The sequence below is a fragment of the Natrix helvetica genome, assembly GCF_964273705.1.
Source record: "Natrix helvetica genome assembly, chromosome: 1".
In the NCBI taxonomy this organism is placed as follows: Eukaryota; Metazoa; Chordata; class Lepidosauria; order Squamata; family Natricidae; genus Natrix; species Natrix helvetica.
The window spans coordinates 289,751,442-289,764,943 of record NC_138548.1 but is presented as its reverse complement, the minus strand read 5'-3'; the positions used below and the strand labels follow the sequence as shown (position 1 = coordinate 289,764,943).

Here is a 13,502-nt window from a genome sequence, read left to right as displayed (position 1 = left end):
AGCAGGCTGCTCTTTGGCTAAGACCAATGCTGTCACTCCCATTACAAGTCTTGAATCTGGATGTACTCACACTCTACACAACATGTTGGATGCAGCACTACAGATTTATGGAATTGGGGGGACTTAATTTAGTAACCATCCCCCATAAACTATTTCTCCTTCTTCCCATATATTAACTTCTATTAGTTGGGCCATGCTGGCCTTAAGCAGATACTGAGAGCAATGACCTTGCCTATGGGATAATTGCAAGAGTTGGCTTCTCAGACTTGATGCAGTGGTTTTACACCCCAAGCCTGCCTTGTACCCAAATCATTTAATAGCATTATTCCTGTAGTACAGCATTTCTTAAACATTTTTACTATATTAAAAATTAGACACATTCTCTAGGATTTTAATACTGTATTGCTTTTAAACATATGTTGGCAAATCATTTTGGTTTCATGGACCTCTGACAGGGCCTTTGGGGACTTAGAATCACATTTTAAAAACCATTACTCTAATATAATTCGGTTTCTCCTACAGGTGTGCTTTGAGGGCCACTGTCAGAATACCTCCTTCTTTGATAGAGGACATTGTGGGAAAAAGTGCAATGGCCATGGAGTAAGTATCTGTCCTTGTATTCAGATACCATGTGACTGTATTTATTCCTTGCTTTCTTGGCCAGCTCTTATTCTTTTTGTTGGGTTTCAGAAAACTAATAAGCAGTCTAGATAGCATCCATCTAGATGTTCAATCAAAGATATGCCTGGCTGTAGAAGGGCTTCCAGTTCAAGTGTATTTGGAGAGCTAGTTTGATATGATGGTTAAGATGTTAGCCTAGAAACCAGGAAACTATGAATTCTAGCCATCTTAGCCATGGAAGTCAACTGGATGATCATGGGCTACTCGCTCTCTTAGCCCAACCCATTTCGGATGGGGAAAATAGGAGGAGAGAATATATTACAAACATTATGTATATCCACTGCTTTGAGTTACTCATAAAATAATAAAGGTGAGTTAAAAATCCAATAAATAAATAAACTCTTCCTCTGGAAGGATGGTATTATTCAAAATCAGTTTAATTTGTACATTGACTAAATATATATTTTAGAACAGAAATGTACACTACATGTGCCCTCCTAGTACCCCATCTGTTTCCTGCCAGCCGCTTGAAATCACGTGGCTAAAATTTGACAGCAAAATGCTCATTTTTAAGTAAGCAAAACAGAATAGGAATTGATGAGAACAATAAAATAACCAGTAAAAGTAAAATTTCAATGGCTATAAATGCTTTTGTACTTTTCATGGAACGAAACATTTTGTATTTATGATATATTTTTCTTGGAATATTTTTATAGCAAAAATGGGATTGTTCACTAGACAATTCCAAGTGGTGGGTAAGAGATGGTTGAATGGGGAGACAGAATTCAAAATGTTAGAGTAGGTGTCCGTCATGCAAGATTGACGCTTCTCTCACAGTTTTAAACAAATCTTAGGGTTCTCTTCAGAACATAAAGATGGGCTATGAAGTATTATACTGATCTTAAAATATCAAATGTTGGGAGGGGAGGCTTTCCTTAAGCTGTGGTTTCACATTTGAGAAGAAGTTATGGCCATTTGTTATGGAGAGGGTATTTACTGGGAGGTTAAAAATAGTGGGAAGTCATCTCTGTTCCTCTTCAGGAATGCACATATAACCCAAAGTGAATTTTGAAAAATGGAAATATAACCTTTGTGGCTTAAGTGTTAAAAATGAAAAGAATGTTCAAACACCGCATTTCTCGGAGGGGGGGGGGGAATGATGGATATAACCATGGATCGTTGGGGTGACTTTTAAATGCACTGAGCTCTAACAAAATCCAAGGCAAGTTGCAAAGGCTTATTGTGCTATTGGGTTGCCCTGAGCAGGATGTTTACTACAGAAGTAACACTGATGGTGCTCTCTCAATACAGATTTGCAACAACAATCACAACTGCCATTGTTTTAGTGGATGGGCACCTCCATTTTGTGAGAAACCTGGAAAGGGAGGAAGCCTGGACAGTGGCCCCATTCTTGAGAAAAGTGGGTGTAATTTGTATTGTTATTTGACCATTGACATGTGGACAGAGCTTGTGGGGCAGGGATTTGGCTGAGCAGGGGAGGCACAGAACCACAGTGTATTGGGTGGACCATACCAATATAACTGAGGGGAAGATGAAATTTGGCAAGTGAAGTTTTCGGCCCTCTCATATTCAGCATTGGTACACACAGTACAGATATTGCCCTTCACTATTACGTGTTCAGATGCTGGCATCCTACAGTGGGTGGGTTGTTGTTGTTTTGTTTTTTTGTGGTGGTTGCATTTTAGCACAATCAGTGGATTTGAATAATTTTGACTTTTTTTTTTCTGGTCCAGATCCTATTCCAATCATCATAGGTGTCCTGGTTTCTATCTTGCTTTTGTCTTTAATTGGAATTGCTTTTTGCTGTTACAAATGGAGAGACAAACTTGTGCCAGTTAAGAAGGCTATCTTTGCTCCCAAGAAAACCGAACAGTCCAGGTGAATGAATGAGTGAGTGGGTGGATGGGTGGATGGGTGGATGGGTGGATGGATGATTTGTCAGTAAGTGAGAAGATTGCTTTTTTATGGTAAGTAAGCATGAGGGTTGATGTTGCTCATATCCCTTCATTCCATTTGATTTCTGGATACACATGCATGAAAATCCAGTATTCTTTTATTTATACAGTATACTGTACATATATTTATATACATATACTATAAAGGTACCATTAAAGTTTCTGGAAAAGCTTTGGAGACCATATTCAAGACTTTTAGGGAAAGGTTACCTTTGGCAAATCTCACTCTGAAGATTCCTTCCCTAAATTGATTCCCTAAACCCAGTGGCTGAGTACATGTAAGAGGCGAATTATATATAAGAGCCTAAGTATAGTGTGTGAGCTATAATTTGAAATATATCCAGGGCTTAATTCCACTTAAGATTTTATATAACTATTCAGACCTGTCAGCACTTACCCTATAGATCTCCTGCTAGGAACATTATGAAAAGAAGTCTCTTGTTATATTTAACAAGAGATTTCACCCATAGAAATATGAATTGTTACAATTTGGCTACTGAGTATATTGGGCTTTTTCCAATGTTAGTCTAGATAAAAACATGTGGTTTTACTTGTAAGAGAAACTGTTATACAAATAAAGCAAGTTCAATTGCAGAAATGATTTATAATACTTGTTTGTCCCTATTGTTTGGATACAGCATACCTCCTCCCATTCAGAAGGAAGTGAACGGACATGCCAATCCAGCATTCAAATTGAAAACTCCACAAGGACAGAGAAAGGTACTTTGAAATGACTAATTTCTAATCAAACCTCTGTTGAGCCATCCTCTGATTCCTCAGCATTTTAAAATACACTGTCAAACGAAATATCTTAGTTGTACAACAGTGGTGGGATTCAAATAATTTAACAACTGGTTCTCTGCCCTAATGACCAGCTGGGTAGGTGTGGCTCAGTGGTCATGTGATCATGTGGGCAGAGCCAACTCAACATCACTCACGTCGATGGGCGCTTCACCTTAGCTGTGACAATGTGATAAGGGTTAACCAGAGAGGCAGTTTCTTTAAGCAGGGCAATAAAGATCAGGCTAGAAACAACACCAGAATGTTTCCTTCCTGCCTTCCTTACAGGATTAGCCCTGTAAAGTGGAAAAAAACAAAAGGAAGTTTCTTCCAACAACCGTTTCTCCAAACTGCTTAGAAAGTTAACAACCAGTTTTCCCGAATAGGTGCGAACTGGCTGAATCCCACCACTGTTGTACAACTAATTTTCTTGTTATGTTCTAAACTTGTTCCATACGTCAGTTCCCGTAAACTCTGAATTAGACCATTTTGGGATCTCTACCCATTTTTTTCTCACTGCAAATCATTATTTATATATTTATTAATTATTTGTTATTTTATGTTGTACTTGAAGCAGTGTAAGTAGGGAGTCTGACGTTTTACTCTTACAGCAATGCCCCAGGGGAAGGCTGGTCTGAAATATATGGTAATATCTGACTCAGTTGCTCAGTGAATCAAATGGAGGCTTCCAAGCTCAACCTCTTAACCACTATACTGTAATGCCTCTTAATTTCATTTTCCAGGGCGCTGCTCTGGAGAGTCCAAAGAAGGGTTAAACACAGCCAATCTGCCCAGAACTGAATTGAAACTTTAAGCCACGCCTCTGGTGCTAACTCTCCTCAGATTTTTTCAATTCAGCTAGCCCAGTAGACGCGCTTTAAGGTTTTCTCCAGTTCTAAGATTGATTCCTTGGACTCTCCAGAGGAAGAATAATTTTTTAAAACAGTATATTTAAGGATTTTTAGAGCAGGCTGGTGAGTTTAAATTTAAGTTTGTTTTTTTCCCTTTTTAATTGGGTTTTTCTCACCCTTTCGGCTCTCCTGGAGTCCGGGGCTTTGCTCTGGCTCCTAGAAGCTGCAGGCAGCTGTTGGGGGAAGCGCGTGGGTCGGAGTGCCGACGCCAGCGCTGTTGGGGCACCCCTACTGGGGGCCGATTCCCGCTGGAAGCCCTCCGTTGCAATTTGTGCTTCTAGCAAGTCAAATTGCTGCGTAGGCTTCCAGGGCAGCCATTTTGGCTTCTTCCCTCTTTAAATTTGGCGCGCAAAGCTCCGGTGAGTTCCGGCCGCCATTTTGGATTGCGCAATCTTCCGGCTTTACTTTTAAAAGTTTTTTGCCGCAGCTGCCTGGTGCCTGGCTCTTTGCAGGAGCCGCGTGGAGTCAGACTTGCCCGGTGTGACCAGCGACCTGGGCCCCAATCCAAGCAAGTGATAGCGGCGTGGGATCGTGGCCTGCTGGGTCGCCTCCTTTACTCTCCTGCAGGCGCTGGGAGCGAATTCTGCTCGCGCCTAAAAGATTCCAAGCTACTTCAGGCCTTGCAGTTTCTCTGTCTCCTCAGGAGCATCGTGCTGCGGTGGGCTTTCTGGAGGTGGTGAGTGGTGGTTTTCCCATCCTGCTACTGTCCCAACCAGTGATTGTTACCATGGCAGATCAGGCCCCTGAGACTTCTGAGGGTGTCTCTTCCAGAGCCCCTGTAAGGCCGGGAAAGCTGTCAGGGAGGCCATTAGAGGGAGTAAGCCTTACTCCAGGCATGGCCCGAAGCAGGGCTCAGGCCTAGACAAAGATGCATTAAGGCGACAGAAGGCCTTAGAAAAACAGTCTTCCAAAGCCCAACAGCAGGCCCAATCTTCCCTTTCGGTGTCTCCTGGGGAGCCCTCCAGGGAAATTCCTCCAGCCCAGGGAGGCCCCATTTCTGATAGTGAAGAGGAAGGGGATTCCTTGGCCATGGCAACTTCTCCAGGCCATTCCATGGCAGATCAGGCTGATCTCTTTGCCTGTCCCTCTGATATGGAAGAGGGACCAGCTCCAATGGGGCCCTTAGCCCCTCAACAGCCGATCCCCGGGCCCACTCAAGGGGTTCGCCCCATTGAGGACCAAGGGCCTAACCTATCCACTGAAATGCAGGAAATAATTAACAGGGCCATTTCCCAGGGCATTGAGGCAGGCATGCGAAAAGGTGGCAAGCGCACTCGCAAGACCCACCATTTGCAACCCCAGGAGGATTCCAGAGAGATGACTCCTAGCCTTCCACCTCCGTCCCTGCATTCTTCAGTGGCCTCCGATGAGTCAGACTGGGAGGAAGAAGAGGAATTTCTTCCTAGGCAGGAAGCTGAATTCTCTGGGGATGAGGCAAGCCCCGCCAAAAAGCCGGCCTTTTCAGGCTTATTTAATTTGGATAATTTCAAAACCATTTTAGATAAGGCTAAGATCTCAACTCACATGGGGTCCACCCCCCCAGCTCAGGTGGTTGTAGACCCTGATGATCTATCTGGGGATCTCTTTGAGGAACCCATTTCGGTCCAGGAAATAGTTCCTGTACCCAAGATGTTCCTCAATTTAGTTCAAAGACAGTGGGCGCAGCCAGCTACCATGGCTACCCCCAGCAGCCATGACAAGAAGCTATATACGGTGGATGCCAGCCTGGAGGAGCTGCTCAAGCTCCCTCCTATCGATCCCCCTGTAGCGGCTCTTACCTCATCTTCTGTGCTCCCTCCTGACCTGTTGGAGGGGCTCAAGGCTGAGGACAAGAGAACCGAAACTGCTTGTCACAAGACCCATCAGGCAGCTGCATGGGCCATTAAGTCCTCCGCTTCAGCCTCCTTTTTCTCCAGGGCGGCTCTCCTGTGGCTGAGGCAGTTGTTGAGGAAGATACCTGCCAAGGACGTTAAAGTCAGGCAGGATATCAATAAAATCATGGCAGCCACAGAGTACACTGCTGATGCCACTCTGAATGCTGCTAAGTTTGCCTCGCGTGCCCTAGCGTCTAATGTTACTTCCAGACGCCTCCTGTGGCTTAGGCACTGGAATGTGGATATGCGCTCCAAATGGAAGCTTGTTACTGCCCCCTTTAAAGGGGACAAGCTGTTTGGTGAGGTCCTTGATCCAGTCCTTGTGGAAAACAAGGACAAAAAGAAAGTGATGCGATCAGTCACCAAAAAGCCTGATCGTAAAGGTCCTGGCTCTTACAGGAGGCAGGCCTTTCGGAACAATGAGCCCTCCACCAGCTCCGCCCCCTATCATCGGGCGTATCCCCAGCAGGGTGAGCGGTCTCAGGACCGTCAGTCCTTTCGAGACAGAGGTCGCCAGCAGCCCTTCTCCAAGCGGCCATTTCGGGGGGGCTCCGGCTCCCGACCCTTTAGGAGGTATAAATGACCATCACAGGTCAGCTCCCATAGGAGGGCGGTTGCAGTTGTTCCACGCCAAATGGGAGCAGACCACGTCGGACCAGTGGGTTCTTCAAATGGTCCGCATGGGTCTCACTTTAGAATTCTGGTCCCCCCCTCCCCGCCACTTCATCCGGTGTCCAGTTCCCTCAGGGTTAGTCAAAAGATCCCTCATGGAACAGGAGATAAGGCAACTCAAGGAGATCAGGGCCATAGAACCTGTCCCAGCAGGCCAGGAAGGAAGAGGGTTTTACTCCATCCTGTTTCTGGTCCCCAAAAACTCAGGAGGGTGGAGGGGGATATTAGATCTAAAGAGGTTCAATCACCACGTGACATATCGCAGGTTCAAGATGCAGTCCCTCCAGTCCATCTTGGGGTGCATCAGGCCAGGCGATATACTAACGTCCATAGACCTCAAAGAGGCCTACCTCCACATCCCTATCCGCAAAGCCCACCGCAAGTTCCTGAGGTTCTCTTACGCGGGCCTCCATTACCAGTACCGGGCAATGCCATTCGGCCTGACATCGGCGCCCAGGACTTTCACAAAGGTTCTCGCAGCCGTGGCGGCTTTTCTACGGTCACGTCCGGTCAGACTCCACTGTTACCTAGACGATGTTCTCATTCTGTCATCATCGCATCAACAAGCTGTCAGCGACCTAGAACACACCATGCAGGCGCTCCGGGACCACGGGTTCACCATCAACCTGGAAAAAAGTCATCTCGTTCCCACGACCAGACTGAAGCATCTAGGGGCCGTCATCGACACCACCTCGTGCACGGTATCCCTGTCCCCGGAAAGGGTGGCCAGCCTTCGGGAGATGGTCGTTCAGGTGCAGCAGTCACGTCTAGTCAAGGTGGTTCAGCTCTCACAGCTCCTCGGCAAGATGATCTCGTGCCTGTCAATCGTGCCTTGGGCGAGACTTCACTCCCGTCCCCTACAGTGGCTCCTGCTTCCATATCAAAGAACAAACGAAAGCAGCTCAACAAGACTGATTCCAGTTCCAGCAGAGGTACGTCGCTCTCTAAAGTGGTGGTTGTCTCCGGCCCTGTTAAAGGGGTCGCCATTCAAGGAGCCAGTCAGGCTCACCATCACAACGGATGCCAGCCTGTTCGGTTGGGGGGCCCACTGCCACAACCAGCTCGCACAGGGCAGGTGGTCCCCTTCCGAAGCCGCTCACAGCATCAACTGGCTGGAGCTGAGGGCAGTCAGGCTTGCGCTGAAGCGCTTCCAGAGCACCGTTCAGGGCCACCACGTGCGCATCATGACAGACAATGTCGCCACCAAGGCGCACATCAATCGACAGGGGGGAACGCGCTCCAGATCCCTGATGAAGGAGGCGGAGCTCTTGGGTCGATGGGCGGAGAGGTATCTCCCTTCTCTTCAGGCGGAGCACATCTCGGGCACGAGCAACACCCAGGCGGACTGGCTGAGCAGATCCACAGTCGACCACTCGGAGTGGCGTCTACATCCGCTGTTGTTCCAGCAACTGTCCCAGTGGTTCGGCCTCCCGCTGGTGGACCTGTTCGCCACCGCGGCCAACGCGCATCTTCCGCGGTTCTTCACAAGGTTCCACGACCCGAGGGCGGAAGGAGTCAACGCGCTGCACGGCCCGTGGCCGAAAGGTCTGCTTTACGCTTTTCCCCCGCTACCTCTTCTTCCCAGAGTCATCAGGAAGATCCTAGCAGAGGAGGCGGAGGTGCTGCTGGTAGCACCGTACTGGCCCAGGAGAACCTGGTTTGCAGACTTGGTGAGTCTTTCGATCACACCACCGTGGCGGATTCCTCCACAGGACATCTCTCTCAGCCAGGGGGCCCTTCAACATCCAGAACCCCAGTGGCTGCAGCTGGCCGTCTGGCACTTGAGAGGGATCTCCTAAGCAGAGGCAAGTTGTCAGACAAGGTGATTGGCACCATCCAAGCGTCACGACGGCAGTCCACGACGCGCATCTACGACGCCACTTGGAAATCCTTCGCCAGCTGGTGCACGGCTCATGGTACGTCTGCGCCCCTTGCTTCGGTTCCTGTCATCCTGGATTTCCTGCAGGAAGGTTTGGACAAGGGCCTGGCTCCTAATACCCTGAGGCGCCAGGCGGCAGCCCTGTCAACCATCCTCTCAGTTGAGGGCTACGCATCTCTTGGCCGGAATCCGACCATCCGCAGTTTCCTCAGGGGAGCGACCAACCTGAGACCCCCAGTGGTCCACAGATACCCATCTTGGGATCTCAATGTAGTGTTGCGGTCCCTCATCGGGCCCCCGTTTGAGCCCATTAAGACAGCCAGTCTCAGACACCTCACATTCAAGACGGTTTTTCTGGTCGCTATCACGTCTGCTCGTCGCATATCGGAACTGGCTGCCTTGTCAGTCAGAGAGGACTTGTGTCTCATTCGTAACGACAGAGTAATCCTGAGGCTGGACCCTTCCTTCATTCCGAAGGTTAATTCCTGGTTTCATCGGGCGCAGGAGGTGGTCCTTCCGGATTTTTGTCCGCATCCTCGGCACCCGAGGGAAAAGCGCTGGCACATGCTGGATGTGCGCAGGACTATTCTCAGATACATCAAGCGCACGGCCAGTTTTCGGAAATCCGAATCTCTATTCGTCTCCTTTCAACCAGCTTCTCAAGGCAAGAAGGTCTCTTCATCTACCATCGGCGGATGGCTGCGAGCCTGCATTGCGCTTGCCCACGTTTTACAGTCCGTTCCTGTGCCTCGCAATATCACAGCACATTCGACTAGAAGCGCCGCCACCACAGCTGCCTGGTCTACACAGGCACCGATTGAAGAGATCTGCAAGGCGGCCACCTGGACTTCTCTGTCTCCATTTGTCCGAAATTACAAACTGGACAGTTTTGCATCGGCGGAAGGGGCCTTTGGGAGGCGTGTTCTTCAGGGCATCCATACCAGCGGAGCAACCCTGATGGCTGAGCCCTCCCGCCCTAGTGACAGTTAGCTTGGGCATGTCCCTTCTTTGGACTCTCCAGAGCAGCGCCCTGGAAAATGACCATTGTCTTACCTGAAGGGTCCTTTTCAGGGCGCTGCAACGGAGAGTCCACCCCGCCCTGGGGTCTATTCTCCGCTGGTGTTTGTGAAGTCACAGTGTTGTTTGTTGTTTCTGTTATTGTTGTTGGACTATTTTTGACTTGTTCCATATTAGACTTCCAGTTGAAGTTTCAGCGCGCAACTGTTCCACGTCTTCATTGAATAAATCTGAGGAGAGTTAGCACCAGAGGCGTGGCTTAAAGTTTCAATTCAGTTCTGGGCAGATTGGCTGTGTTTAACCCTTCTTTGGACTCTCCGTTGCAGCGCCCTGAAAAGGACCCTTCAGGTAAGACAATGGTCATTCTATTTTAGAGTTGCAAATTGTATTTATTGGCAATATTTCTAATAAGGAACATGTATAGATTATATTGTAAACGTACTCTTCCAAGTACTGGAGCCTATAAAAATAAGGACACAAGAATGAACAGAAAAATCCATATATACATTTACAGAGAGAGAGACACACACACACTTAGTAAGCCAGAACATAAAATATATTGGCAGCATTTAGAAGCACTCATTCAAGAAAGATGCTTGGAAAATAGAAGTGCAGTGATTGCTGTAAACCTGTTTGATCTCCATGAGTATTTGCCAGAGTAGGGAAAAGGTAAAGATAAAATGAGTTTGACTCCTGGTGATTTAATGGACACATTCCTGCAGGACATTTGGAGTTGTTCTTTGACTTTCAGTTCTCACTTATAACCATGCAAATCCCTGGAGAATGAACTAAATCTATCCTAAGTCATTTTGAGCAGTGGTGAGATTCAAAATTTTTTACTACCAGTTCTGTGGACTTGACTTTGTGGGCATGGCTTGGTGGGCATGGCAGGGGAAGGATACTGTAAAATCTCCAGTCTCTCCCCACTCCAGGGGAAGGTTACAGCAAAATCCCCATTTCCTCCCGATTAGCTGGGACTAGGGAGGCAGAGAATAGATGGGGGCGGAGCCAGTCAGAGGTGGTATTTACCGGTTCTCTGAGCTACTCAAAATTTCCGCTACTGGTTCTCCAGAACTAGTCAGAACCTGCTGAATACCACCTTTGGTTTTGAGCCCAGACTGGGTCAGTCTGATGCTGTCTCCTGTTGATGCCAGAAAAAAGTTGGTTGTCGATCAGCCACACTAACTAATAAAATATAAATGCCATCTCCCTCTTTGTATGATTTGCTTGCAGATTACTGATATACAGAATGCGCTCTCAAAATCTGAAGTGCTATATTGCGAGCCACCTGCAGAGCTCAAGAGACAGGGGAAGCCACCACCTCCGGCTCTTCCAGCTAACTACGCAAAGAAACCCCCCTTTCTAGAACATGGTACTGAGGAGAAGCATTTGCCAAAACGAACTCCACCAAGCAGGCCCGCACCCCCACCTCCGAAAGTCATGGTTCAGCAGGTGAGGAATTTATATACCTATGAAATCCTCTTTGTCAATAACTCTGGGTAAGCTGTACAGGTGTTTTAAAAATAGTGAACATTCAAACAACTACATCTGGTATTTGCTGCCAAATGTGTCCTAATGTAACTTTAGAGTAGAAAGTATCTGCTTCAATCCAATTGCATAATTGGACCATATATTTTTCTCAACACAAATATATGGACTCTATCATTTGGGTGTGCCTTATATCTGAGATTGACTGTCACTTGTACTCAACTATGAGCGGCTCATAGTTCTTTTGTGTAAGCAAGTATTGACAAGGAAAATATATAGGATTATATAGGGCTTTTGACTGATGGGTTGATGCAGCAAGGGAGCATAGTGGTTGATGTGGTAATATACTGAAAGTAGTTCAGGATCCAGCATTACTATAAGACAAGTATTTGTTTTCAGGAGAAAGGTTTTGCTTGTATATATCAGAATGAGAGAATTAAGCTTTAAAAAAAAGATTCCCATCAATAAATGACAAAGGACGTGCATTTTTGTATTTTGGTGGGATTACTGCCAAAGTTTAGTAGAGTAATATATTGGGGCCTGAGAGCTGCAGAAAGGGAGAGTGATGAGCTCCTCACAACCCAGATTTCTCTTACCTCTCTTACCACTTCACCTCAAACAGATTGAAGTTGGTTGGCAAAACCAATAAGATTGAAATGACAGCACCACCTTGTGTCTAATGAATTTCCCTTCCAATCTCTTCTCTGCATAGAACATCTCATTTCAGTGGCCTGATGGTGTAACAGGACTTCATTTTTAGCTTGGCATAATGTATAGTTGGTTTAATAAATCCTGGGTTCCAGATTTTTAACTTAGCCTTGTGGGTGAACCAAGCCATGTATCAATATTATGTTTTAATAGTTCCTAGGCCCTAACAGGCTACAATTGTTCATTCCTTGAAACCAAAAGTGCCCAAAGTTTCCTGAATCTGATTGTGCAAATACATCATGGGTGTATGGACATGACAATGATGACGTTTAGATTCGGAATCTGTCTGATCTAATTTATCTACAACGACCAGAGAGCCTGTCCTGGGACTTCAGTGAAGAGACTGATGCAGCCTGAACAAAATGCTGTTATTGTATTTCATGCTAACTGAGGTTTCTGCACTTTCTGCAAGATCAGTTCCATATATAGCACATTGCACTAATCTGTACAACTAATTGCTAGAGAATGCACAGAGAAATAGCGAGGCGGTGCCATATAGGTAAATCCAGTGATAAAAATGGGTCTATCTCTATCTATCTTTCTATCTATCTATCTATCTATCTATCTATCTATCTATCTATCTATCTATCTATCTATCTATCATCTATCTATCTATCATCTATCTATCATCTATCTATCTATCATCTATCTATTCATCCATCCATCCATCCATTCATCCATCCATCCATTTATCTATCTATTTATCTATCTATCTATCTACCTACCTACCTACCTACCTACCTACCTACCTACCTACCTACCTACCTATCTATCTCTTATCTATTGTATCGTATCATAAAAGCTGAAGAATTCTTACTTTTTTCCCTAGGATTCTTCCCGACTAAAACCACCCCAGAGAGCACTTCCAGCTAATCCAGTCTCTTCAAGCAACAGGACCGGGTTGTCCAAAGTGAATACAGGAGCAGTACCACCCCATGGCACTTTAAGGAATACAGGAATACAGAATGCAGTCTTGGCAGAGGTGAGCTATCAAATGGTAACAAGGATATATAAATAAAAGATAAAGGGGGGGGGGAAATAACACTCGAGTTTGTGTGATATTTTTCCTGTTTGGAAATATTCAACTGGACACATGATATCAATTTTTTTTCTTGTTTTTGGAGAAGGACAGAAAGGTACGTTGATTTAAGAAATGAATAGTAAAGATATCCACGTAATTGTAGCATGGTATTTTCCAGGGGTAGAAAAGCCTAAAACTAAAATTCACCAAGAGATGAATTTTAAAGTGACAGATGCAAAAACCTTGATGCAATGAAATGTCACTGGAACATTTTCAAGACTCCAGATAAGCCTTTCATTGGAGAACTCTTTAGTCCTTGGATGTCACCCCCCAAAAAGGTCATCTGCCTCAATTGTCTTCCTGAAAAGAACCCTTTATTAAACCCTGCATGAAAAGGTGAAACCAACCCAGGAATGACTGGGAAGCAACAGAGTCACGGATCTCTTAGGAGATGAGGTGTACTGATTTCCAGGCAGTGGTAAATGCATCTCTGAAGAATCCCTAATGGTTCCCCTGGCTCTTAAAGATTTTGTCTGGTTTCCAATTCTTCTATTT

The 13,502-nt window shown here is 46.0% G+C and overlaps 1 protein-coding gene across 1 annotated transcript in view; it reads left to right on the top strand.

Moving 5' to 3' along the window:
* ADAM19 (ADAM metallopeptidase domain 19) overlaps window positions 1-13,502 on the top strand; it is a 71,735-nt gene that overhangs the window by 53,708 nt on the left and 4,525 nt on the right. The window contains exons 17-22 of the mRNA XM_081935859.1: window positions 523-600; window positions 1,933-2,041; window positions 2,376-2,520; window positions 3,236-3,317; window positions 10,964-11,182; window positions 12,756-12,908. Coding sequence (XP_081791985.1) covers window positions 523-600; window positions 1,933-2,041; window positions 2,376-2,520; window positions 3,236-3,317; window positions 10,964-11,182; window positions 12,756-12,908 — 786 coding nt within the window. The remainder of the gene's footprint in view (window positions 1-522; window positions 601-1,932; window positions 2,042-2,375; window positions 2,521-3,235; window positions 3,318-10,963; window positions 11,183-12,755; window positions 12,909-13,502) is intronic.